The sequence below is a fragment of the Prinia subflava genome, chromosome 15, assembly GCF_021018805.1.
Source record: "Prinia subflava isolate CZ2003 ecotype Zambia chromosome 15, Cam_Psub_1.2, whole genome shotgun sequence".
In the NCBI taxonomy this organism is placed as follows: Eukaryota; Metazoa; Chordata; class Aves; order Passeriformes; family Cisticolidae; genus Prinia; species Prinia subflava.
In genome coordinates, this window is record NC_086261.1 from 18,956,264 (window position 1) to 18,982,203 (window position 25,940).

Sequence of the window (25,940 nt, forward strand, 5' to 3'; positions counted from 1 at the left end):
TGTCCCCGGGGGCGGTGCTGTGCTGTTCCCGGGGGCGGTGCTGTCCCCGGGGGCGGTGCTGTTCCCGGGGGCGGTGCTGTCCCCGGGGGCGGTGCTGTGCTGTTCCCGGGGGCGGTGCTGTCCCCGGGGGCGGTGCTGTTCCCGGGGGCGGTGCTGTCCCCGGGGGCGGTGCTGTTCCCGGGGGCGGTGCTGTCCCCGGGGGCGGTGCTGTCCCCAGGGCGGTGCTGTGCCGGGGCCCGCCCCGCTCCGTTCCGCTTCCGGGCCGCGGCCGCCCGGGCGGGGCGGCGCTTCCGGCCGCGCGCGGTGAGCGGCGATGGCGGCGCGGGGCTGGGGCAGCGCCGGGGCCGGGGCGGCTTCCCCGAGGGCGGCGGTGGGGCCGGGGCCGGGGCCGGGGCTGGGGCCGCGCAGTGCCCGGTCCCGCCAGGAGTGGCTCCGGCTGGGCCGGTCCCGCAGCCGGGCCGGTCCCGCAGCCGGGCCGGTCCCGCAGCCGGGCCGGTCCCGCAGCCGGGCCGGGCAGTCGGTAGTGCGGGCCGGGAGCGCGGCCGATGCGGGCCGGTGCCGGGGGTGGGCGCGGAGCGTTTACTGTCCCTTTGTTTGTTTCCGATGAGAGCGGGGAGAGCAGGCGCAGCCGCGGATGCGCAGGACGCGCGGAGCCGTCGCGCTGAGCCATGGCGTACCAGCTGTACAGGAACACCACGCTGGGGAACAGCCTGCAGGAGAGCCTCGATGAGCTCATACAGGTGCGCGCCCGCGGGCTGGGCCCGCAGCGTGATAGAGACAGAGGTTCTTACCCGAACGGCTTTGTCGTTCCTGTTGGCCAAGGTTTGGGAAACTTCGTGATTGAAATCGTAAGGGTTTAGTACTCCATTCACTTGTGGTGTTTCTCTCTTTACATTCTGGGGAAAGGGAAGTGTTTTGTGTTAAGTGGCCATAATCTCGTAAGGCTCAGTAAATAAACAACCAGATTAACGTGGAACACTGCAGTCAATTTGCTGTTCTTCTGGTTATTTCCAGTAAATATTTATTATAAGAAATCTTTGTGTAGTACATAATTGAAATACAAAAATGGAAATAAATTCAGGAATGTGGGGGTTTGTTTTTGTAGATTGTTTTTCTAGAGATCTGCTTCATTGAAATGAACTTTGTCATGATGTTTTTAACTTATACTGCATGTTTGAACTTCCTTTTAAACAACTCAAAACTTCGTTTTATTTTTTTTTCCGACTACTTTAGTCACAGCAAATCACACCTCAGTTGGCCCTTCAGGTGCTACTTCAGTTTGATAAAGCTATAAATTCAGCACTGGCACAGCGAGTCAGGAACAGAGTGAATTTCAGGGTAAGGAAATTATATCTTAAAGTTTCCATGAGATACAGCAACTAAGGGTTGATGCAGAATGTCATTAAAAGCTGTGTGCTCTAAGCAAGAACTTAAGAGGGCTCATTTGGCTCTGATAATTCTGTTTCCATTCTATATGCAGCTGTAAGGCTCCTTACCTTGTTCTGCCAGGGGTCTTTTGAATGAATGCAACAATCAGATGATGAAAACAGGGAAGAGGGAAATGCTTTTTTGATGGATAACATTGCCATCCTCAGTGTCTTGCACATGAGGAGGGAGACTTTTGCTTCTTGCAGCTGTCCCTAGCAAAAGTGAGATGAGGCCAGATTTTCAGCCACATGAGTAATGTGAAGAGAGAGACTAGAGAGTTTTAGATCTGCCCTTTCACGGGATCATTTTGTAGCATTTTCTGTAGGTATCACAGAAGAATAAGTTGGGGGTTGTTCCCAGTCATGCACCCTAATTGATGTTAGATAGCCAGCAAGTTGTGAAATGCCAGCTTGAATGTAATGTTAAGAAAAAGCCCACAAAACCCAGCTTCCTGTTAACTTTTGTCATAAAACTTCTCTACAGACTATGTAGAACACATGCATCGTGTGGGTTCCTAAGAGACTAGATTTTTAAACAATATAGAGATGTTAAAAATAGCATGGTTTCTCTTGCACGCTGGAATTGGTTTGTATAGGTAGCATGGTTTAAAAAACAGTTTAGTATGTGTTCAGTGGATAAATTTAAAAAATGTTACTTGGAGCTTAAGTTCTAAATTCAAGAATGTCAATTTAAAATAAATAAAAGTGAAGGTCAGAAGTTTTCCATATTGATGTCCTCAGTAATATATCAGATAGGAGGGCTACCCCTTTATGTCACATATGTCAGTTTTGTCATGATTTTTTATTTAATCTACAACTTTGGTAAAGCAATTGCAGAATTCACATCTTGTTATGATCACTGCTGTATCTGATTTATCTCATGGTCCAATATTTTAAGAAATGTTTTCTGCCACTGATCCTTTGTACACATTAGAAAAATTGTAAAACTTCTCTGCCTACCTGAGGAGCCTGGCACGGGATATCCTGTAATGTCACTACACGTTCTTGAGAATTTCAGCCACTGGAGGGCATTTAAACTCCAGGTTTCCTCAGAATTGTTTGCTTGCCCATTTGTATGCATTCAGGTCCACTGTTGGCTTTGTAGCAAATCTGTTCTAGAAGGGACATAGTTCGGTAGATACTCATCATATTTCCTGCTGCTTTTGAGCTGTGTGCTATAGCAAATGTCTCTTGTCTTTCTGTAGGGCTCTCTGAACACATACAGGTTCTGTGACAATGTATGGACATTTGTACTCAATGACGTGGAGTTTAGGGAGGTCACCGAACTTGTGAAAGTGGATAAAGTGAAAATTGTAGCATGTGATGGAAAAAGTGAGTATCAAGTATGATATCAATAGGCTGAGACACGAGACTTGATTGTTTTCAGAAAGCTGTGACCAAATGTCTTACTAAAGCCAGGTTGACTGTATGACTTAGACAGAAGTAGGGCTCTGCATTCCGTGTTACATCTGAGGAGAGATGAAACAAAAGCCAGCTGAATGCTTCCCTGACTCACAGGCACTGAGGTAGAACCGTGCTAGGGCTGCTGTGCACCTGTTGTTGGGAAGTACATAATACTACAGCAATTAGAAACTCAGAAGTAACTTTTATTTTTTGTATGGTGAGTTTTCTAGTAGTAACCTATTTGTTAGGATAGCACCATGTTTTACTGAATCTGAAGAGTGCTTCAGCTGCCTGAGCAAGGAATTGTGTGAGAAAAGTGTCTAAGCAGGCATTCTCTGGATCTGATCGCTGGGGACACAAACCCATGGGAAGCATGTGTGCATTTGCAAGTCATGAGGTTTCTTGTTGCCAAACAGACCCTCTGTATGTGCACTGCCTGTGGGAGTTTGCAGTCCATATCTGCTTGACTGGATTACTTTTGTCCATGTGCCTTGAGATTCTTTCTTGGAAAACGTAATTCAGTGACTTTTGTGGCAAGCTGCTTTATAGCTTTAAAAACCATCAACGTGGCAGAGTATTGCTGAAGCTGTGTGAAATGGTGCCACTCGTTTCATCCTCAGAGAGTGATGCTAAAAGCAGGAATTGAGCATGGAAAAGGCTTTATTTAAATGCACCACAGACCTCTGAAACAGGTTCTTCATGGCTTCCTGACCCTGGCATGCTTACAATAGTCACTTCAAGTTGTAGTTCTAAAGAGTTGACAGAATTTATTGTTTTCTCAACTTCTGGTATTAGCCAAGCATATAATCTTACTGCTTGGTTTTTGTGTGCTTATTATAGCTAGTGGAGGAAACCTTACTTTCCAAGTATTAATGGTTTTCATTCTTGATAAATTGTGCAGATAAGATTTAAACAACTGGCTGACTTGAAGTTGCTATTAACATTGCAGCCTTGTTTTTTTTCCCACGAGAAGCTGACTTGTTGAAGGAGCAGTACTGAACACTGCCTTCTCATTCTCCATATTTGAGTTACATACTTTTTCCACAGCTCTAAAAACAAGAAAGCAGTAATGGTAGCGTATCAAAAACAGCAGTGATGTTTGTTGGTGATTCTGACAAAAGGTCAGAACAGAGAATTGGTCTCAGTTGCATTATGAAGATGATGCTCATCCTTGCATCTATTTCAAAATGCACAATAAGCTGTATCTCACACTCCATTAGAGCTTATGCTGCTGGATGTGCAAAAACCTTTCTCCTTAGCAGATGATAGCCAAATCTGCTTGTGGCTGACTGCAGTAAAGGGTTTTCACATGTTACATTACATGTTAGAGCAGAGCTTTCAGTATTTTTAACGCGTCTGTGTGCACAGCCCTGGAGTTTTGTGCCGACTCTTCTCAGTGTTGCTGAGTGGAGTGAAACAGCACAAGCAGTTCATGCATGGCACTGAGAGCAGTAGAGGGAGTTGGGCAGGTGCAGAACAGGTTCTGAAATGCTTGGGGAACACTTGGGAACTTGGGGAAGGTATTAGAGAATGCTCTTGGTTCTCTGTTGTCCGTGGGGGTGTGTACTGGTCTCACTTTCTCTTTTCTTTCCTAGACACTGGTTCCAATACTGCAGAATGAATAGACCTGTGGTTTGTCTGCAATATTTTCTATTAATGTGCAGCACTTTCTGGAGAGAAGCATGGAAAGGGACTGATCATACTCAATTCTTCTGATGCAGATGTGAGTTAATCCATACTAGAAAGCATCACAGAATGACAGCGGAAGAAATACCTGTAGCATTTCTTCATTTCACCTTATAGGGCATGAATACAATATTACCTTTTTTTAAATTACAAGATACTGTTGTCTTTTTTTGTTCAAAATAATTTCTGTAATAAACTTTTATTTAAAAACTTTTGAAAGAGTGATCATTGGAAAACTTTGTTTAGAAACTAGCATTAACATACAATATTTTCCCAAAATTTTCTGTGCCTTTAGAGAAATGTTGCAAATGAAAAAGTCTTTCAGTTACAGGGTTCTGAGGGTGGTTGCAGTGTTAAGCATTGCAAGAAATGGCTGTTACAGAATGATGGAGGAGGACTCAGCAAAAGCTTAGCAGCTCTTGCTGGGCAGCATGTTTGTGTGTTTGTGACTGCATCTTTCTGTCTGTAAATAGCTCTGCTACGTGCCCTTTGCTGCACACTGCAGATTGGCAAGTAACCATTTTTGAAACCAAAAGAAGAGACAAGTTGCTTTTATTTCATTAGCACAATAAGTGTCTTTCTTTGTGTATGACTACCATGGTTTTCTCTTGTTCTACATCAGACTCAATCTTCTATGTTTAATTTTTTTTTGTTCTCTAAGAATCATGTAAACTGAATTTCAACCCATACAAGTATAAAAATTTGCTTTTTCTACCTCCAGCTACTTGTAATCTCTTCCTGTCTCTAGACAGACTTCTCCATTTCGAGTTCTTTGTAGCCTTTGTACCCTCCTGATGCAAACAGTTATATCTTTTATTTTGTTCCAATTAAGTGTGCATTAGAACCATAGAATGGCCAGGGTTGGAAGGGACCTTCAGGATGGTCTCGTTCCAGCCCCTGCCAGGGGCAGAGACACTTTCCACTGTCTCAGGTTGCTCCAAGTCCTGTTCAATTTGGCCTTGAGCACCACCAGGGGTGGGGCAGGCACAGCTTCCCTGGGCAACCTGTGCCCTCAGAAGGAAAGATTTCTTCCTATTATCTAAACCCCTTCTCAGTTTGAAGTCATTCCCCCTTGTTCTCTTGCTCCAGGCTTTAAGCATGTTTCTGGGCTGGTGTTTATCCAGATCCTGGATCTGCTCCTTCTGTGGAGGTTGTTTCAGTTCACTGATGGAGCAGGGAGCAAAGGGAAATTTAGGCAATCTGGTGCCAGTGTTCTTTCTGCTTTTTGTTGCTTTGCTCTCCATAACTTTCTTGCCACTTGCTATTTTTTGTGTTTGAATTTCAGGTAATCCTGCCAAGTTCATGTGATTAATGTACTTTGTTGTCTTGGAAGATTGAATTTACAACAAAAAGCATCAACTGCACTTCTGCTATACTGAGTTACTGTAATAGCCAGTGGAAAACACATCATTTCACTTGCTAGAGCATCAGCACAACCTGCTGCTGCCTGTTTGGTTCTTTGCCTGTAGTGTTCCAGACCTTTTCATTTATTTGTGTATTTCATTGTTGATTTTCTTTAGGAAGATCACAATTCCACTTCTCAGCAGCAGAGAGGAAGTAAAATATACCTTTGCACTTTGACACTGAACTGGAATGGATGTTTCTATTTAGAAAGTAAATTAACTTCAAGAAAGTGAAGGAAAGAATAAACACGAGTGCAGAACTGGCTGTGGATGACTGCCTGTTTAAACATGGTTTCCAAGAAAAAGGATTTTGTCGATTCCATAGGTGTGCAAACCAGGATGTTACCTGATGTAAAATGTTTGCTCAGTCAGGGATGTCAATACCTGACTTCAAATGTTATCAGAGAGGCACTAATTAAAGTGCTGAGCAGGAAGAATTTATGGTGGATTTCCAGAAGACAAATTTAATCAGGATCATTGTGTACCTTTGCATGATGACTAGGCACAGTGAGCTAGAGGAGAGTTACTCAAAGCACAGATTCTTGAGTTTAAGGATCTTGGCAGCTTAGGGGGTCGGATTTCAGTCAAACTGATCTGGGTTTGCTTTTCTGTAGTTAAAATTTCGGGGTTGGGAGGAGAGTAGGAGCATGTTACAAAGCACTTTAGTAAGACTGTGCTGGGAGACATGAACTTCTTCACTGTAACCTAAAGGGTGGTCATTTCTAGGATTAGCCTTTATGGACTAGGAGGTAGTAATTTACAGATACAGTAATATTTCGGGTTGCATTCTGTGCTAAAAGAACCTGCATCCTTCAAGGAAGTGGAAAATTGTTCACTGAGAGTCTAGTTAACATTTTATGGTCACTGCTGTTGCAGTCATAATAAAAAGAACCCCTAACCCTGCTCCCTGAATCAATTCTACTCATGACTGCAAATATTTTATTGGTACTGTGTTCATATAGTTCATGTTTACTTTTTCTTTCTTAAGCATTTACTACCTGTTTTCCTCCAAATTCATTTTTATTGACCCATCTCTTTATTATAGGGCATTTCAGAGATGATCATATAAAGTATCAAATGTGAAGCAAGAAGGAAATAGACCCTCCTAACTAAAGCTAAAAAGAGCAGTTATGGACCTGTTGTGTAGGTATGTAATAAGCCACATTGTTCTTGTAAAAATAAAGTGAAAACCACTTGGAAATACAACATAATTTAAAGCCAGGTTTAAACCAGAAAAATAAATCTGTTATGAAATTTCAGAATTACAGTTTCATCTTCCTCCCGTGCACTTCTTGAAAGGTAAATTTGCAGCATATTTCCTCCTGAAACAACTGGTGGCTTATTTAAAGTTCAAGTTATTAGTTAATGATTGTAGACAGAAGTGTCAGAAGTAGATTTTTTACTACACAAAGTTAATATTTCTGATACAATTTCCAATTGGACAGCCCATGATTTTACTGATTAATTTCATATGGGGTTTAACCTATCTTTGGAGGCGGTCCTATAATCTGATGTGATTCTGCTACTTTTGGCTAGAGCTGGTCCTCTGCTATTCTAGGTTCATTCTTTTTTCAGTTCTGCAGCTAACTGTGGCAACTTACACGATTGCTCTGCTCTGTTGCCAACTTTCTAAGATGCCAGCCATCTGATTTCTAAGGTCCTTTGAGATCTCTGGAAGGCAAAGTTCTGTATTAGAGTTGGGGGTGGTTTTTACTGCCATTTCTAATGGCAGAGACATATCACTGCCTTGATGTATGATTGCACTCATAAATACAGATTTCTAATGTCTTTGAAAGAGGATATGCTGAGAACATTCCTTTGTGAGAATCTTTTTGTTTTAGTTCACCGTAAGCATTTGGGAGTAGGCTCATTCTTTCACAAGAAATTAGGTCACTACTAAGAGAAGTATTTTGAAAATAAATTTGCACAAGATAGCCTTTGTTTTTGCAACCAAATCATCTGAGAGGAATTCTGGGTAGTAACACCGTCAGGAGCAGGAAATTTCCTTTGGATCAAGAAAATCGGATGTCAAGGTTTGCAAGTTTTGTTTCCCTCTGCAGGTAATACCACCAGGACAATCATTTTCATCCCCAGCAGTGATCTCTGAACAGGGGGGCTGCCTAGGCTGTGTTAGATAACTGCTGTCCCTCCTGCTGAGTCACCAAGCTGGTTTTCTGCTACGCTGGCTTCACCTGATGCCTTCGTATTCTGTGGGCAAGCTCTTTCAAATCTGGATAAATGCTTAGATTCTCTGTCTTCAGGTCTAACCAGGTCTAACTCACTGCACAGATTGCAGTGAGTAACATTAAAGGAAAAAATACTTTGGCTTAAAGGTTCACCATGGAACAGATTTGAAGTGGCCCTTTGCACTCCCGGTCTAAATCCTTGTCTCTGTCTCTCCATCTGTAACATTTTTGTGTCTGACAATAACAGATGAAACACTGTTAATACAGTGTCTACAAGCAATACTTCATGTTTCTGAAAGAAGAAACAGCTGAAGAAGGTAAACATATTTACAAAGTAAAGGGGATACAAATTACTGTTGACAAGTGTGTAAGTAACTTGTAAGTACGTATCTTTCTCTACAGGTTTATTTGCAAAATAATAGCGAGGCCCCTCATTCAATAATCTTTCACTATTTCAAAGTGGGATTCCTTCCAGCCCCCCAGACACCTTTGGTCTTTGAGAAATAAATTATTTAGTTTTTACAGACATCCATTTCATGGATAGATTTCGTTTTGATACAATTTCTTGTTAACATGGGGATTTTTTTATCTCCATGAATATGCACATTTTTCCTCCATTTCCCAAGGGAAAAGGACAACACTTTGTCATAGTTAGAAACATGGTGACCCTTCTCTGCCTGTTTCAGTCCAGAAACTTGAATGTATCCCAGCCCCAGTGGATTTGTTTGCCATTTTGAACGAATATGTATTAATTTAAAGTAAGCAAAAAGTTCTAACGAGCAAAATTAGGTTAGACAGCAGTGGTTTGATACAGTTTTCTATGGTGGGAGACTTGAGTTATTACCCTAAGTCATCAGAGAAGTTTTTGTTCTAAAAGAATGTACTAGACATGGAGATAATTTCTATTTAATGTTGAATTTGCTGCTGAAACCATTTTAAAAAGTTGTATGTTACCATCAGGTTAGCATAAAGCTGTAATCTCTTTAGCAAATATCTGCTTACCCAAGTTGGAAACAGCACCCCCAGGATCAGTAATCCTATTTATTTGCTCTTTTTGCATAGACAAATGCCCAATGATACATTGGGTATTTATGTTTGAGAGCTTTTCTTGCTAGTACTTGGAGTTGTCTGTGAAATCACCATGGCATTTTAAAAAGCACTATTTTACAACCAAGTTCACTTTAAAATGTCTAACAAAATTGCAATGACACGTTTTCAAGTCAGTTGCTTCATCTTCTCATCCTATTATATCAATGTTTTAAAGATCTTTGTGACTGCAATCATACCTTCATCTAAACGTAGCCTGGTGTTAGGGAATTGCTTCAGATGTTCTTTGTATAATGCTAATTCTCCACTGCTGACTTTAAATTAAGGTGAGAGTTTACTTACAAGAGAGTTGCTTTAGTAGATTTTTTTAATGTAAAGACAATGGCATTAATCCTTCAGGATTACAGGTGATGAAAAGCTGTTGGATCCATGGAAGGTGGCTGGCTTTAATATGAGAAGATGAGAAAAACATGTGGGTGAAATACAGAAATTTGCAAATCTTCCTTTCAGCTTCTAGAGACTTAAAAAAACCAATGTGTTGGGTGATTGGTTTGTTCATTACTGGATATGGTAATTACAGTATTAAAATATCACCAAAATATCTTCTTTTTGGGGGAGGATCTTAGAAGATGTAGGTTTGCACACCATTGTGTGCATCCCTCTGCCTGTGTTTCAGACAGAGAAGTGGATGCACAAAGGATTAACTGGTTTAATGCTTTGCCCAGAAGCGCAAACCATTCTCCTCAGAGGACACAAAACACCGAAGCGCGTATTTTAGTATCTGGGATTTTATTGAAGATTGGCTTTTAATGACTACCGGCTTTTGATAGGGTCGAAGTTTAAAGTGCGGCAAAAGCAGCAGCCAGATGTTCACTGAGCAGCGCGGCGGGTGCCAGGAACGGGCGGGGGCTGCCAGCTGCTCTGTGGAAAAGCAAATTAATCACGATTTCAGCTCTGCCCCAGCCGGACCTGAAGGCGCCGTGACCCGGCCCTGCCCGTCTGCAGGCACAGCCCTGGGGTCACCCTTGGCCCGCTCGCTCCGGCCGGTCCGGGCAGCGCCCCGTGAGGGACCCGGGCGGGGCCGGGCCTCCCGCCCTTCCACACCGGGCCTGCCCTCCGCCGGGCCGCCCCGTCCGTCCGTCCGTCCGACCGACCGACCGTCCCTCGGCTGGCCCGCAGCCCCGCGCCCGCCCTTGGGGCTTCTCCTCGGGGCCGCTGCGAGGCGTGGGCCCCTCAGGGGGATCCTCTCCCGCTGCCCCCAGGCGCCGTCGCTGGACTCGCCCACGGAAGGCCGCAGGTGCTGGCCAGAGCCTCCGCGGCGCCCCCTCAGAGCCCGCGGCCGTACAGGGCCTTGTGGCGCAGGTACTCCTCGAGACACTGCACGGCCGCATCGTCCACCTCGGGGTCGAACTTGTTGGCCAAGAGATGGTGCTGCTGCAGCATCCAGGCCACGTCGCCCACGCCGTAGATGCAGATGGCGCGCTGGTGGCGGCCGGTGCAGGGCGGGTAGGGCGCGCCCTTGCTGATGTCCCCCTCCATGTACTCCCACTTGACCAGGCGGGGAAGGGCGTTCATGTCCGAGAGCTGGAACTTGTCGCTGGGAGGCATGGCCCCCGGCACGCCCGGCATGCGGTTCAGCGTGGCCCAGACGTGCTCGTCAGGGCTGTAGCTGTCCTTGGACCACTCGAGGAACTTCTGTGCCGTGGGGTTCTCGAAGAGGTACTGCACAAAGTCCCGGGTGACTGCGTAGTACGCGCTGCCCGTGAACATGGGGTAGTTGTGGGGCGGCGGCAGTTTCTTCTTGGCAGTGCGAGAGATGGTCTGCCCCACCTCGTGGTGGTACTGCCAGCGCTGCTGCTTGTAGCCCGAGGGCTTCTCCGACTCCACGCTGTTCTGGCCCTGCAGCAGCTGCAGCGCCCGGACCATCTCGGCGTTGGTCTTGATGGGGAAGTCGGTGCCGCAGGTGTTGATAATGTAGCGCCATGGCACGGGGCTCTGCAGCAGGTCCTGCATGCAGTTGAGGTCGGCCTGCAGCCGGGACCAGGCGGCATAGACCACGCTTTCCAGGCGGCTGGCCACGAAGACGTTGGGGAAGCAGGCAGCAATGGCCCGCACGGCCTCCTGGAAGGCGGCCGGGGATTTGCTGTCCACATGGACACAGTAGACATTCTGGGGGGCGTAGACGGACCGCAGGAGCCGCTCAAACATGTCGATTTTGTGATGGATGACCATGGAGTAGGCGATGGGGAACTCCTCCTCCTCCTGGCTGAGCGGGAACTCGATGTAGCGCCGGGTTTCCTTGAAGGCTCTGCAATCCCTCGTAAGATTCAGGTACTCGTCGGGCGTCGGTGAAGCCTTTCTGTTCGCCACTTCCAGGCTGCTGAGCTGCGCCCTCTGGATGGCCGTCTGCTCCCCGCGGACGACCCCCGAGCAGTTGATGGCGCGGCTGGGGGCGAGCTCCAGCGCCCGGTAGAGGCGGGAGCGGTCGGCGGGGTCGGGGCGGGCGGTGCCGCGCAGCGCCAGGCCGGCGGCGAGCAGCGCCAGCGGCCCCAGCAGCAGCGCCCAGCGCCGCCGCGCCGCCCCGGCCCGCTCCCAGCACGGCATCCCGCGGCGGGGCTGCCTCGCCCGCTGGCTGCGCCGCCCCGGGGAGCCGCTGCCGCTCGGAGCAGCCCGGCAGCACCGGGGCACCTGCTGCCTCTGGGAGGTGGCGAGGCAGTGCCCGGGCGATCCCGGTGTGGCCGCAGGTGTACAACAGTCCCCTCCCTCCCCGTGGCGTGGCTCTGTTTGGTTTTATCAACACCGGGGGTGGTTCTCTATCTTCTGTGTCTGCTTAAAAGATATGTCATCTCACCCCTGTCCAGTGTGTAATGCAAGGAAAAGTCCTCTGGAATTCAATCCTGCATAATGCACTTTTTTGAAAGACTTTACTAGATTTCTTTGGCGTCTAACCTGCTTTTCCAGTGCTCTGATTGGTAGGGAAGATGTGTGTTAATGTCTTTACGAAAAATTCGATGGGTGAAGGTGTGGGTGTTTAACCTCAGTGTCTGTACTAACTTCAGACAGCAGGTTTGTTACAGAGCCCAGACTGACTCCTGAGACAGACAAGGGTCTGCACAAGCCTGAACTTCTGAACTTTGGGGTAAAATGCCACGTTCAAGGGGGGATATGTGGTAGGCTGTACCTTCCTGGTACCTCAGCCAGCGGGGAAAGGAAGAGGACAACGTGTAGCTGGGGCTTGGGATAAAAGGAGGCTGCCTACTCTGAAACCTCAGAGAGAAGAAAACGCCACGGGCGTGTGCTCCAGTGGGCTCTCTCCTTTTACTGGAATTAAGTCGCAGGACTCCTCTGTCTCCTTTGTGAACACTGGCTTTATGCAGCGTGATTTTCCACACATGATCATCCCAATTGATAGGTGAAGGAAGCAGAAGCCTTAGGGCTGAACTCTTCAAGGCCAGTTTCAACAAGCTGCTTGCTGTCCCTGAGTACTTTGAGCTTTAGTGAAGGATTACTGCAAAAGAGAACTGGGCAAAGTTGAGTCTCTGTTTCTATGGGGGAAGCAGAGGGTGAAGGTAGCCTATGGCTTATAAACTCCCACAAAGTGGCTATTTAAACGAGAAAGTGAGAGAATATTTGCAGCAGCACGCTGGCCAAGGCAGGATCACATAAAAGAAACACACGGGTGATACAACACTCCTTGTGCTGTGCTGAACAAAATAATGCTCCCTAAGCTTTGTGGTCATCCTCTGGGGCTTGAATCACACTTTGTGGTTTGAACCAAATATAGTATGTGCTATCATGTTTATCAAAAAGGACCAATTTCAACTGTTTAATGATGAGTCAGAATTTCTAAGATGGGGTTTTTGAGATAGAAGGCTTTTTTTTTGTTTCTTTCTCTCTGTATAAAGAAACCAAACTTGCAGAATCTGGAGCTGGACTGAGGACAGTTGTTAGTGCAGTTCTGCACAAGTTCTAGGAAAAAAACAGCAGTTGCTTCTCCAGTTTCAAAACTGAGATTATTTGTTAAATTAGTAACTTTAACCAACTCAGAAAACAACTGTCTTAGACATCAATGGCCCAGAAATTTTAATGGGCATTATGAAAAGAAATTATGTGATACACGTAGTATTTCCTATGTGCACGATGTCAGTTTGCCTGTGCTGAATACCAAAGTGGATACGCTTGGGAGAAATATGGGGGGAAAGGCTTGGGGAATGTAATTAAAAGTACTTAAATTATTTTGGATTAATTTGTCAATATGCTGTAAATATAGTTGCAGATTCACTAATATGGAACTTCTTTGGAACTAGTTTGTTAGTTAGCATTAACATCTTGAACTTGTTCAGAGCAAGAAGCTTGACATTTTTGAAAGTTTCTAAGTTAGTAGCTTCATAATTTGCTTTGTGGTACACAACTCTTCATTTGCAGGCTCTTACCTGAAGTAAAAAAAAATAGCTTGGGTAAGTCTAGGTGCCATGTCTCTAGTGCCTTTTTGTACCTGTTTCCATTTCAGTAAACCATATCAAGTCAGAAGTTCCTGCTGTTTTAGCCTTCCTGTTAAGGGATGGAAAGAACCTTCACAAGGTAACCTGCTATCTACTTGCCCAATTGCACAGTTTCTAGGCTGTGTTTCAGGTAAGTGCATTGGAGAGTGGAGAAGGAACATCTATTCTGCTTGCTTCTCCAAGGGAAAAAAAACAAATTGTGATTATTTGCTGATGTTGTCAGACCTGGTGAAGTACCTGGCAGAAATTTACACTGATGAAGGGTCATAACCTCACCAGGTTCACCTGTACACAGTTAGCTTGTAAAAGGGGTTTCCCAGTGAAAGAAACTTTAGTAAGGAGGAACAAAGACAACTCATGTGGAGAGATCAGCCTCTAGTGATTGCTCGGATCTGTAAGGAATGGATTTTTGTATATATAGATGCACTGCCAGCTTTTTTTGGCATGACTTTTAAGAAATATTTGGAAGTAGTAAGTTTTGTGAACTTAGTCAAAGAGGCATCTGAGACCAGGCTTGTATATGCAACAAAAAAATTCCAGTGTGTTATACTCCATTGACTGAGGGGGCTAACAATTTCAGTTTTAGCTTCTTGGTCAAAAATGGTTTGTGTATTAGAGTTTTTGGTTGTTTTTTGTTGTTGTTTGGTTGGTTGTTGTTGTTGTTGTTTTGGTTGGTTTATCTGAGGGGTTTCTGAGTTCCTTCCTTCTCTCCCTCCCTATTACAGGCCATCCTGCAGGGATTTTGAAGGATTCCACCTGGAAACTATAATACCACTTCTAAGCTATCAGGCCATTGTTGCCTGTATCATTCTGCTGCTTTTCTGCATTTCTCAGTTTTCAGAAGAGAGCTTTATTTCCTGCTCATTCATTCAGAGCCATAGCATGCTTTGTGAAATGTTGGCTTAACTGCTTTGCAGGCATTACTAGCTCTCAGCTAAGTTCTGTGTTGTCCATAAGGTTTGTGTCTACAGGAGGAATTCTGTATTAAAGCACAGTGATTGTTATTTGACCATCGTGGCTCACAGCTGTTTGGTTTTCATGTGTCATCTAGATAGTGAAGCCTGAACTTGACAGAAGTATGTGCATGAGGCATAATTCTAATCAGAAAGCAGTGCATTTTCCTTGGTGAACTGTTCCAGTGTGGGTCGTGTGCTGGGCTACAGGATACACAGGACAGCCTCCAGGATATCTGCTCCATGGTGGCTCCTCTTGGCAGATTCCCCTTGGGCACGGCAGCTACCCCACCCCCCTGCACTGACCTCAGTGTCTGCAAGGCTGGCTCAGCTGTTTCTGTCTGACATGGGATGGCTTCAGGGCTCTTACCACAGAGACCCCTCTGGCTTCTACAAAATTATTGCCATGTTAGCCCAGTTATAAGAACCTCTTGGACTAACGGCAGGGAGAGAGCGAGGTGAGTGATAAGGGTGTGACATCAATAAGAAAATGGCTGAATAGAATTTCTTTCTTGCTTTTATCTTCCCCTTATTCACACTCTCCCACCCTCATTTTGCTACATATTTGCATAGAAAGGCTAATGGCTCTAGCCTTCCCAGTGCCCACTAGTGTGTTTTACATCTGTAAGCTCATGGAATCATAGAACAGCCCAGGTTAGAAGGGATCCCACACAATCATCTGGCCCAAAGACTCACAGAAAGGGAGCACAAATAAAATTATGAACACCTTGTCCTATTGTACCTTGAAAGCCTCCAGTGATTCCTCCCATATTTGAAGGCATGCAGTGGAACTGCAAGTTGTTAATGTTTATAGACACTACATGGAATGATTTACAGACAGAATTTGAAACTTAAATGCAGAAAGGAAGCTGCGTACAATCAGGATTTACTGGGTTGGAAGCGACCCCTCAGGATCATTGATTCCAACTCCTGGCCCTGCACAGGACACCCCAAGAGTCACACCATGAGAGCATTGTCCAAACATTTCTTGAACTCTGTCAGGCTGGTGCTGTAACCACTGCTCTGAGGAGCCTGTTCCTGTGCCAAAACACCCTCTGAGTGAAAACCATGGGGGTTGCATCATTCTGATTTGAATGGCTGCTGCTGAAGGTGGGGAGTGTGGATTGCCACCTGAGTACCCTCTTGGCACTGACCGATTTGTGGTAGAGGTAACGTGTCAGGGACATGTAGATGAATATTCAGGTTTATAGGTAACAGGTAACCTACACCCACGGTGAATCAGCTTGCTGCCTCTCTCCAGAGATATTTGGATTAGTCATGTGAGAAATATCTAACCCTGCATAAGGCCTGTAAAATTATTTTGTAGGCCCACACCTAAAAATACTTAGGGTGGGCTCTGATCTTCCTTTAGTTTTTGCTTATGTAATAAAGTATTATTAAGCAAAATTAGTGATACTCTTACCGACTGCTATTTAAGCAAAATTTTTCCTGGGTATACTTTGTATGTAATTTGCTGTGAAGAACATATCTTGTAGTAAGATACAGCATCCTGTTGGGATCCACTTTTTATATTTGTGTTCACATTAGGAATATTCTTATTTCTGTCAAGTAGTAATGGCCCTTTGCAACAGAACTATTCTTTTTTAAATCAATATTTCCTTTAAACTATGACAGAATTCGAGAAGAAATTACATTTCAAGAAATTTCATTTTCTTGACTGTTCAGATTTTTTTTTACTGTCTCTGCTGGTATTGTGATACTTATCTAAAAATCATGGGATTGTATTTGGCTTATAGTTTTGAGATTTATAGTTTTAAAGTTACTGACAAACATTTGGAAAACTTCATGATAGCTTTCTCATTGTGTACCTTCAGAGACCATAAGTTCAATGTTCTTTTTATATGGAGTATTTGGTCAAACTCCAGAGTGGGAAAGTAAACAAAGCAAAAGTGGGAAGTGAACAAGGAAGTATTGGGGTTTCAAAATCAATACACAAACCTTCTGCAAATATAATTATTTTGTATATGTACACTTTATCTGTAAAACTTTAACATGATGAACATGGTTTTGTGCATGTTCTGTTTTTTGAAATTGAGAACTGTCTGGTTATAGACTTTAGCTTCTGTTTGCTTCCATTTAATTTCAACTGAATTATGTCACAGTCCTGTGCTGTCTAACAGTTCAAGCTGTATCTTTCCAAGCTGCTGAGATTGCATCCCCACTAGCAGAGTCTTGGGTCAGTTTGATGGCAAGTTAGAGGTCAAGTTCATCTTTGAAGAAACTGTTGGATGTTAATTTTGCTTTCAGAGTTCTGCATCGTTGCTGGTTTGTGACAAATGGTTTGAAAGCACTACATGCAGTACCTCTGAACTTGATTCAGAAAGGACATGAAAAGGCGGCAGTAAAAAGCAGTAAGTAAAATATCAAACCACAATAGTTTTTGTAGCATGCATACCAGTTCCTGTTATTTAACTGAGCACGGCCTGATGCTATTCACCTTACAGTTGCAGACTCATTGCTCTGCTCTTTATGGACCTCTGGTGCACTTTTACTGAAGTCAGAGGATTTCTGCTTTTATTCAAGGCAAATTGCTGGACTGAAGAGTATAGGTGAGTTTGGCTTAGAAGAAAGTTGAAGCAGACAACCATAATTGACATACAGTCTATAGGGTAGAACTGGTTACTTGAAATTTTACACAACAACTGAACGCTGCTCATAAGGTATAACGAGTTTCCTCAATTACATTTTGTATAATAAAGCAAAATAGGGGGATAAGGCATTACTCACCTTATACAGGTCACTGAAGAGAGAGACAAATAAATAGGATGATGCTGGTAAAGATGTTTAAAGGAATTTCCTTTAAGCACTCTTAAAAACTGGCACTGTTTCTGACTGTGGTGCCCAACACTGTAAACTGTACTATGTCCTGGGGGAAGAAAACCTGTTTTTATCCTGAAGGATGTAACACAAAGAAAACAGTGATACTGGAGATCATAAGTACATTAGATAATGCTTCATTGTTTCTGGAAAAGGATTGCTTCATACATCATGGGAAATATAAACAAAATCTTTTAGACAAATGATAGAGGAGTTCAGGGCTACAGAAATAAAGAACCAAAAATAATGGATTTAATTTTGTACCTTTCCCACAATGAAAACCCTATTATAACTATCCTATTGAAGAGATTGTTTCTTAAGAGATAAGGAACCTGCTGAAATAGACATAAATGTACTGAGAAAGGTTTTTATCTTTTGTCTTAAAAGCATGTTAGCTTTATTTCTTGCCTCATTTTCAGCTGTGTAAATAGTATTCTGAACTTCAGGTGTTTCTGTTCTGTGGTAGAACTTTTATCAATGTATCAGTGTTCTGTGCAGTTCTGTTTGGTCACAAGTAGAGTGTCTGATACACAGATACTTGCACAGAGTGAGGGCTGACACACAGATCATGTCCAAAGCCTCTCTGCAATGGAGATTGGTGCTTTCATGTCTGTGTGGCTGCCCAGAAACATCTGAACATGTTTAGAGCTACAGCTGGTCTGCTTGCCCTTGAATGTCCCACAGCTGCCTAAGAATACTTTGGGCTGGGACTCGATCCAGTTGCTGAATAGGTGTTGCTGAGTTCAGGAAATTTTCCTTCAGTGCTTGGAGGATTTGCACAGAGCACTCCTTACCTTCACACTCACAGAGTGCATTGTAAGGGAAGTCAAGGAATCAGTGGGGGAAAGGTGATTGTCACTCCAGACCTGTTGTTGAGGGCTCTTCAGTCCTGTCTGAGGTTGCTGCAGTGTGCTGCCCTTGTTCTGGCTGCAGTTCTGCAAACAAACCAAAGTATTTCATAATAGCTTGAGTGCCCTGCTTTTTCTGCCATATGTTCACAGCAAAAATCAATATGAAATTATTTTGTAGGGGAAAACACAGTTGTGGGGAGTGTAGTACTATTTTTTCCTTATTTCAGGTGATTCTATTTGCTTCATACTTTTCACCCTTTAAAATTCTCCTATACACTTGACATTTCTGCTTCCTTTTACAAAGCTAGAAGCTGATCACTGCTGTAAACTGCCTCCAGGGAAAAAATTAGCAACAGGAAGAGAGAATATTTCTGTACAGCAGGTAAACAACTGAGGTCTAGAACCACTGAGGTAAATGAGCATCCCACCTAAAAGTAACAAGTGCCTCAGTGTGTGCACCTGTATTCTGGAACAGTTCTGTGCAAGTAGTGCTGATGCAGCAGACTGCAGCTGCATCTTTCTTCTGGCACATATTGTGTGCTCGTGTGTCCTGCCCATGCAGGGAGGGGTGAAGAAGGAGCTTTCGAGGTTTTTGAGGAGTGTCTACGGTCCAAGGACTGAAATATTGATTTAGCTGACTGAAGGTCGTGCTCCTCAGTGTGTGCAAATGAGCATGCCTGAGCTTATCTTCATGAACAAAGCTGGTTATGGTAGGGCCATATATCAGTAAATCAGATACTGGCATGGGTTACTATTCTTACTGAAAAAATACAATATAAAAACCCCCAAAACAAACCAGAAAACCCCATAGCTTCTAACCTTCTGACATGCATTTTCTGCCTATAAAATAATGCCATTCTCCATGGTCTTGGCACTTGTTTTAGGAAAATAATGCACTTTGCAGAAGTACCAAAATGTAGGCCTATGGTAAAACATCTTAATTACAAATTCAACAGTGTGGAATAGAGCAGTAGTTTATCCTTAAAAAGACATGACACTGGCACATCCCTCTGTTCATGTTATTTTCAGTCCTCAATTTGGATTAAGTTTTTTTTCTACTTCTGTGTTCAGCAGTGAGCGTGTTAGGAGTCCAGCTTATACAACAGTGGCAATAAATCCAGGTGAAGGTGTGTGCATTGAAGCACTCTTTCACTGAAATCAGATGAAGAAGAGAAATGAGTTTGTGTTTTACTTCAAACAGGGATAATTTCATAGTTTCTACCTGAACCTCTGAGCTCAAGTTTGCTCTGACATTAGCTAAAAATGTGCACTGTCTTCTCTTGTTTGAATAGTCCGTACACTTGAATGAGAGAGTTTTGGTGATTTGCTGGTCTTTAGATTACTTTAATATTGTGTAATGCAGCAATGAATAGCTGTTTCCAGGATATTTCACCCATCTTTTTAAAGCAATTTTGCTGCTGTCACGAGTAGCTATTAATCACTTAATCTCTGGACTCTGTTAGCAACTGAAAGTCATAGAGCCAATGTCTTTATTGCTATGAAATAAAAGTAACTATTTGAATATTTGCATCATTAGTTATTAAGCAGCTTGCAGAAGAGTGACATGGTGCTATGAAATATATTTTCAGTTAAAAAATGGTTCAGGCTATTTTTCTTAGTCACAACCAAGATGAAACTTTGCAGGTTGTTTCAGAGAAAAACCACTGGAATTGTCACTAAAGCCATACCAGACTCCTCAGATGTATATGTAAAAAAGGTTGGGCCGCAAGGATTTCGCCACATGCTAGCACATAAAAAATTAGAATGTTTGCAAAATGTGTGTTTGACTAACTGTGGAACAGTTCTTGGACAGTAAAGGCTGGGTTCAACCAAGCTAGTAAGTTGGAAGTGTTCTTCCATCCCCTCCTCCCCAGGTCGACTTACAAAAAACAAAGCTAAAAAAAGAATGCAAAAAATCCTACCACCCTTTGCATGGGTATATTTCAGCAAACAATAGATTACATACTGAAACAAGGTGTTCTTTAAGAGCTCTAATGTTCTTTTATTTCAGGAAGGTTATGGTTCATGATCTCCTGGAAACTGCTTGGAAATAATGCTGCAAAAAGGGTAGAGTGTTCCACATTTAAAAAGGTGAGATCCCAGCACTGATGTGGAAATCCTGACTGGTGCTGTGGCAGGGTGCCCCGCGCTGTGCCAGTGTGGGACAGAGTTCCTGGGATACAGATGGCATTGGCCACCTGCTGCTGACACAAGGTGTCAGCCACCATTGCCTAAGCTAGTGGACAGGAGGAAATGCAGAGTATTGGTGATCAATACCTTGGTGGTTTGTTTCCTTTTTTTTAATATATATTTATATTTTTTCTTGTAAGAGTGTTAGTGTGACTGGCACCATAAATCTGATTAGCAATATGGCTGTGTCTTTTTTCCTGTGGAGACTTGACAGGCACATATATACTCACTACTGTGAACATTTAACACGGACCAAAAAATTGGGTCTGGAAATGTGGTGTTTGTGGTTGTGTTCATTTGAATAAAAAATACCTTGTGTACTTTCATAGAGGAGATAGTGGTTGATCTCTAGGTGAGCAGTAATCAGGAAAACTTGCAGCTGTGACTACAGAAAAACCCAAAAGAGTCTGGGCAATATGCAGCAAAAAGCTGAGTTTCTGAGAAGGGAATACGCTGAAAAGAGCTTTTATCACTGGAACTGATAACAGAGTTTTCATGAGCAAACAGTTGAATGAGCACTGTCAGAACAAAGATCAGAAAGGCTCTATATTATCTTTTTAAACTTTAATCTATCAATTAATGACATGAGGCGTGAGGTTTTTCGTTGGATATTAGTGACTCTTGTCTTTTGAAGGAACAGGCAAAAAAATATCAGTAATGCAGCATTGCAATTCACGGATTAGACTTAAATTAAGATAAGGAGAGGCATTAATTAGAGGAGAGACATGAGAGGAAGGCAATAGTGCTGCATGTGGAGAGCTGGGCAAGTATTAGTTGTCTGGTTCCAAATCCCCATGGCAGAGGGGTTAGAACTGGATGATGTTTAAGGTCCCTTTGAACCCAAACCATTCCATGGTTCTGTTACCTCCATAATAGGTGTGGTGAGCTGAAAACTGCGTTAGAAAAATTCTTGTTTGAAACAAGATACTCAAAACCCAGAACAAATGCTAAATATTTGATAGTCTATAGAATTTTCTAAATAACACTGAGCAAAAGATTATCTTCATTAGGATGATGGTAGAAATCCATTTTTCTTTCCTTCCTCCATAAGAAGATTGGTGTAAATTGCTTGTCCAACATTTTTGTTTCCAGCTGTGTTTGGAGCCTCCATTAATGATTAATTTGGGATTATCTGCAGGCCATCAATTTTGTTGGCTACTAATGCTTTGTGTGTGCTTAAAACTGCCAGTGTGGTCAAAGGCCTTCTAGATGGAGTGCCACGTTACAGCTGCAGGTGTAAACAATACCTGCAAAGTGCACAACTCCCACTTTGCAACTCCAGCATTTTTAGTGCAAGGTGAGTAACGCTGAAAGGAGACACAAGCCTTCAGGAAAAGAAGGAAACAACTGAAAAACAAGCAAACCCAAGCAACTCTGTTTTCAAATCACCTCAAAAGGAACACTTGACACGTGTCATACTTGTAAAAAGCAATTTCTCTGTATTTCAGAGTCACTTCAGCATTGTTTGTTTTTCTTTTCAACTTCAGAATGAAAAATTGGCAGAGTCCAGTGCTGGACTCTGCAACCCTCAACACCGACTGGATGGCCTGACAGTGGGGCTAAATTAGCCAAGCACTTGAAATAGATATATTTGCCAAATTACTGCTGTATCAGCAACACCTTGTCCGCAAGCTGAGAGAGAGGATCTGCCAAATCCGGTAGGATTGCAGGATCTGATTGCAGGATCTGCCTCTAAGACTGTTCCACTTGTGTTTCTAACTAAACTGAAGTTAATTTACTGCTCAGGGAACTGGCTTTATTCCATTGACTAGCCCTGTTGTTCAACTGTGGGTGAAGAGTTCAACTGTAGTTCAAATTCTTCTATTGTTTCCAGCAGATGATTCAAATAATGAGTGCGAGACATTCTGCCAATTACTAATTCTGAACTTCAAGTAAATTATTTTTATATTGTGTACATATAAAGATAATATGCCTCTTCTGAGCGGTGTCACATGTGATAGTTATAGAATGACACTTCTGTGGTGAAAAAGCTGTATGTGTGTTATTAGTTATATGTGAACTAGTTACTCACTATGTTTCTTTGCAGCTTTTTGGTGGTTTCCAGTAAGGAGCTGAGCAGTACCAACACACAGTCATGGTGAGGGAGAACTTTCAGCCACAGTTACAAGTCCTGTTCTGTTTCCCAATGAATGTTTGAACTAGACACTGCCTCTGCCACTGAACCTATGTATATCACCTTGCATGTTACCTTTTGTATATCCTTGGAGAGTGTCCCTCAGCTAGAAATGACTGTTTCCTATACTCCCATCTGTCCAAAACACTATCCTGCAGAGACACACAATGTGATTTTAATGGGAATTTATACATTGGTGCTACTGCAAGCAAAAGGAAAAGAAAGTTGTGTTTTTCTCAAGGGAAAAAACGAATAAAATGTGACTAAAATAATCACCAAGACCAGTACTGCTGGTTAGAAAAGAACAATTTTGTGTCAAAACTCTCCTCAAACATTACAGGTTCTGTGTGGTTTTATTTGGTTTGTGCAGTACTGTTTTTGAGTCAAATCACAAAGTAATCTACCTTTATCTTTTTAAGTTAAAAACTATTGTTTGCTGTATACATGTTGTTCAAGCAACACCAGCTATCTTTTCTCCTGCAGATTTCTAATTCATTTTACGAAATGAGCAAAGTTAATTAGTTTTTGTCACCTTGCAGAACCATAAATTACTACAGAATGGGTTTTATGTTTTTTAAGATATGTGACTACAATGTTCTTGGGCAAGTGCCTGCTTTGTAATGCAAGAATAACTCCATGTCTCCTTCCTTAAGAGCACCAGGGCTTTTAGCTTAGGTGCAATAAGCCCACTCACTGGTGGTTAAAGGAGGGCTGGCTCTGCTTGCTCCAAGTTCCCTTGTCACTGCTGGCAGGGTGATGTAATGAGAGCAGACACATCAGAAAAGAGATTTCAGCTTACTCACTTCTCTCTATCATCATTTCAGTGACCTGCAAGTCAAGAGTCACACAAGCCTACTTTAAAAGCATGAGACAGGGACAACAGGTTGTATTTTCTCTGCAGTCCTCATGCTTTCTTTCACAAGAATTTAACTAAACTACAGAAAGGAATATACTAGAAATTCTTTTAATGGGAGCTCATCAGTTTATGCCTATACTTGGAAAAGAATTCTTTTAAAGTTACTAGAATAACTAAAATGAAGTAATTTTCCAGATAAATTATGCATTCTTTCAGTTCTTTCCATGTGTTTTTAAATACTTTCTGGTGCTTTTTATTAGAAAATAAGAAACTTTTGGATTAAAAAGCAAAAAGTGTGTTTGTGTGAGAGAGAGAGATAAGGAAAGACTTTCAGTTGCCTCTTCTGATGTCTGTTTAGATAACAAGTCCACATTAGTGACCAGTAAAGCACAAGCGTGCCTGTGTTCAGCTGAAACCTGAACTTTTAGACAATCTGAAAGTTGCATCTGTTTCAGTTAAAAGAGAAAATACTTTTCAGATTATTTTTTAGCCATGTTGTCTGACCTTGCTTTATCCTAGTTAATGACATAAATTTGGGTCATGCCATCTTTCAATTAGCCAACACATTTCACAGAATTTAATACTTTGAGAAAAGCTGCATTTTGGATAGAATCTGTGCATATATTTCAGTATTCTTCCAGCGCTATTACTCTGTCTAACAATAAAGAAAAAGGTAAGCAAGAAGAAAAGAGATTGTTCCTGCCTCAGAAAAGACAAGGATATTCAGAGTTATAGCCTGGGAATAAGATTGATTTTCACTTTTAGACTTTGCTTTGGTGAAAAGCAATGTAATGTAATTTTTTGATCTTCATTTTTGTATTCTTTTTATGGAACTCATCTTCCATGCCTCACAGGGCTTTTCCTAAGTTAAATATTTTCTCTGTGCAATCTCTTTCACAGTTTGAGGTGCCATGTAACTACACCTTAATCATAAAGGTAATCTTCCTCATTTAGATTGGCATTTTGGCTCATGAATATTCTTGGGCACCCAGAGGGATGAAGTCTGCAAATATGTAAGATCTGCTGAAAAATGTGCAGTTGGTGTCTTCCCTGACTGGGACCTATGAACTTAATCAGAGCACTGGATATACAAAACAGGCTTTGAAAATCTCTGCCTCCTACAGAGCCCAGCGTAGCCTCTTCTGTGGAATCACAGAATTGTTTAGCTTGGAAAAGATCTCTGAGACCACCAGGTCCAACTGTCAGCCCAGCACTGCTCAGTCCATCACTAAACCACGTCCTAAAGTGCCTCAGCTACGCTTTTACTGTACCCATTTAATCTTCTATCTCACTCAACCACTTTCCTGCGGACCCTTTTCTTTTGTCTGACAACACTTTTGGTTGTCACAGTCTAAAGCTCCCCTGATGCAGCTTGGGGCCATTTCCTCTTCTTGCATGGCTTGTAGCTGTTCTTTTCAGCCTTTTGCAAAGCACATACTGGCATGGAAATTGTGTCTTGTCTGGTGTTTCCTTGTTTGCTTTTGTGAGAGCTGCGTATGAGCCAGCAGATTTCTCAAGAGCAGCTTATCTGACAGATTTTTTTTCTGCTGTCTTGTGTTTGTTCTGAGAATGGGAGGATCCAGGAAAAGCACATGTCCCACAGCCTGGCCTCTATTTACTTCAGTGTGCTGTATGGAATTCCTTGTGGGTTGACTTGGAGTCATGGAATGCTTTCTGAAACAGCTTCTCTTAGGCTGCAGGGCTGGGTCACACCTGTACCCCTGCTGCTGTTGAGAATGGCCACAAGCACCATGCTGTGGTGGGGAAATTAAGCTAAAATTCTGTCACTTGGGGGCTGATAATGAAATTAATAGCCTGGCCTCAAAAAGAGCTGCCTGTAGTCACGCTCACAGGGCAACCAAGGTGATTTTGCCACAGCAGATTTTGGGGCTGGCTGATGCTGGGATTCAGAGCAGGCTGGAGGCCCCTGCTCCCTGTTTCTCTTCAGCCTGTCTGTCCCACACTCTGTGTAGTGGCCCTGCCTGCAGCAGCATTAGAACAAAGAGGATAGAGGCCAAATTCACCATCAAGTGGAAGAGCTTTGTTAGGAATGGAAAAGGGAGTGAATAGAGCAGGATTCTCATCCAGTTTGGATGTGAGGAGTATCTCCCACCTTACAGAGGACAGGTCTTGCTGAAATGGCTTCATCCTCCACCTCGGAGCAAGTGAAGTGTGCTGAGCTAGGGCGATGCCCTAAGCAGTACCCTGAGATGAAGAGATTGAAGGGGGCACTTCAATAACCATGGTAGGCAGTTGCATTTATGGGGATTTAAGTTTAGAGTTGGCCTGGCAAAATACCAGTCTTAGCAAACCCTCCAGTGTAAACATGATTTTGCCAGCATGGAAGTATGTTAGGTCAGCTCTCCCTGTGGCACTTAAAGAGGTGACATAATAATTCATGTCAGGATGAACTGCCCTCAGTACAGCTCTGCTGGTGTGGGGGTACAGGCCTTTCACAGTGCC

The 25,940-nt window shown here is 43.2% G+C and overlaps 2 protein-coding genes across 2 annotated transcripts; one reads left to right on the forward strand and one right to left on the reverse strand.

Moving 5' to 3' along the window:
* Positions 1-194: 194 nt before the first annotated feature.
* Positions 195-4,736, forward strand: GTF2A2 (general transcription factor IIA subunit 2). The gene is made up of 5 exons (XM_063412735.1): positions 195-303; positions 609-740; positions 1,234-1,338; positions 2,633-2,759; positions 4,427-4,736. Exons 2-5 carry the CDS (start codon positions 669-671, stop codon positions 4,450-4,452), a joined length of 330 nt encoding a protein of 109 aa, XP_063268805.1. The 5' UTR covers positions 195-303; positions 609-668; the 3' UTR covers positions 4,453-4,736.
* A 5,189-nt stretch (positions 4,737-9,925) lies between these two features.
* GCNT3 (glucosaminyl (N-acetyl) transferase 3, mucin type) lies at positions 9,926-11,926 on the reverse strand. Its single transcript, XM_063412608.1, has one exon. The coding sequence runs from the start codon at positions 11,755-11,757 to the stop codon at positions 10,480-10,482; it is 1,278 nt and encodes a 425-aa protein (XP_063268678.1). The 5' UTR covers positions 11,758-11,926; the 3' UTR covers positions 9,926-10,479.
* Between the last annotated feature and the right edge of the window lie 14,014 nt (positions 11,927-25,940).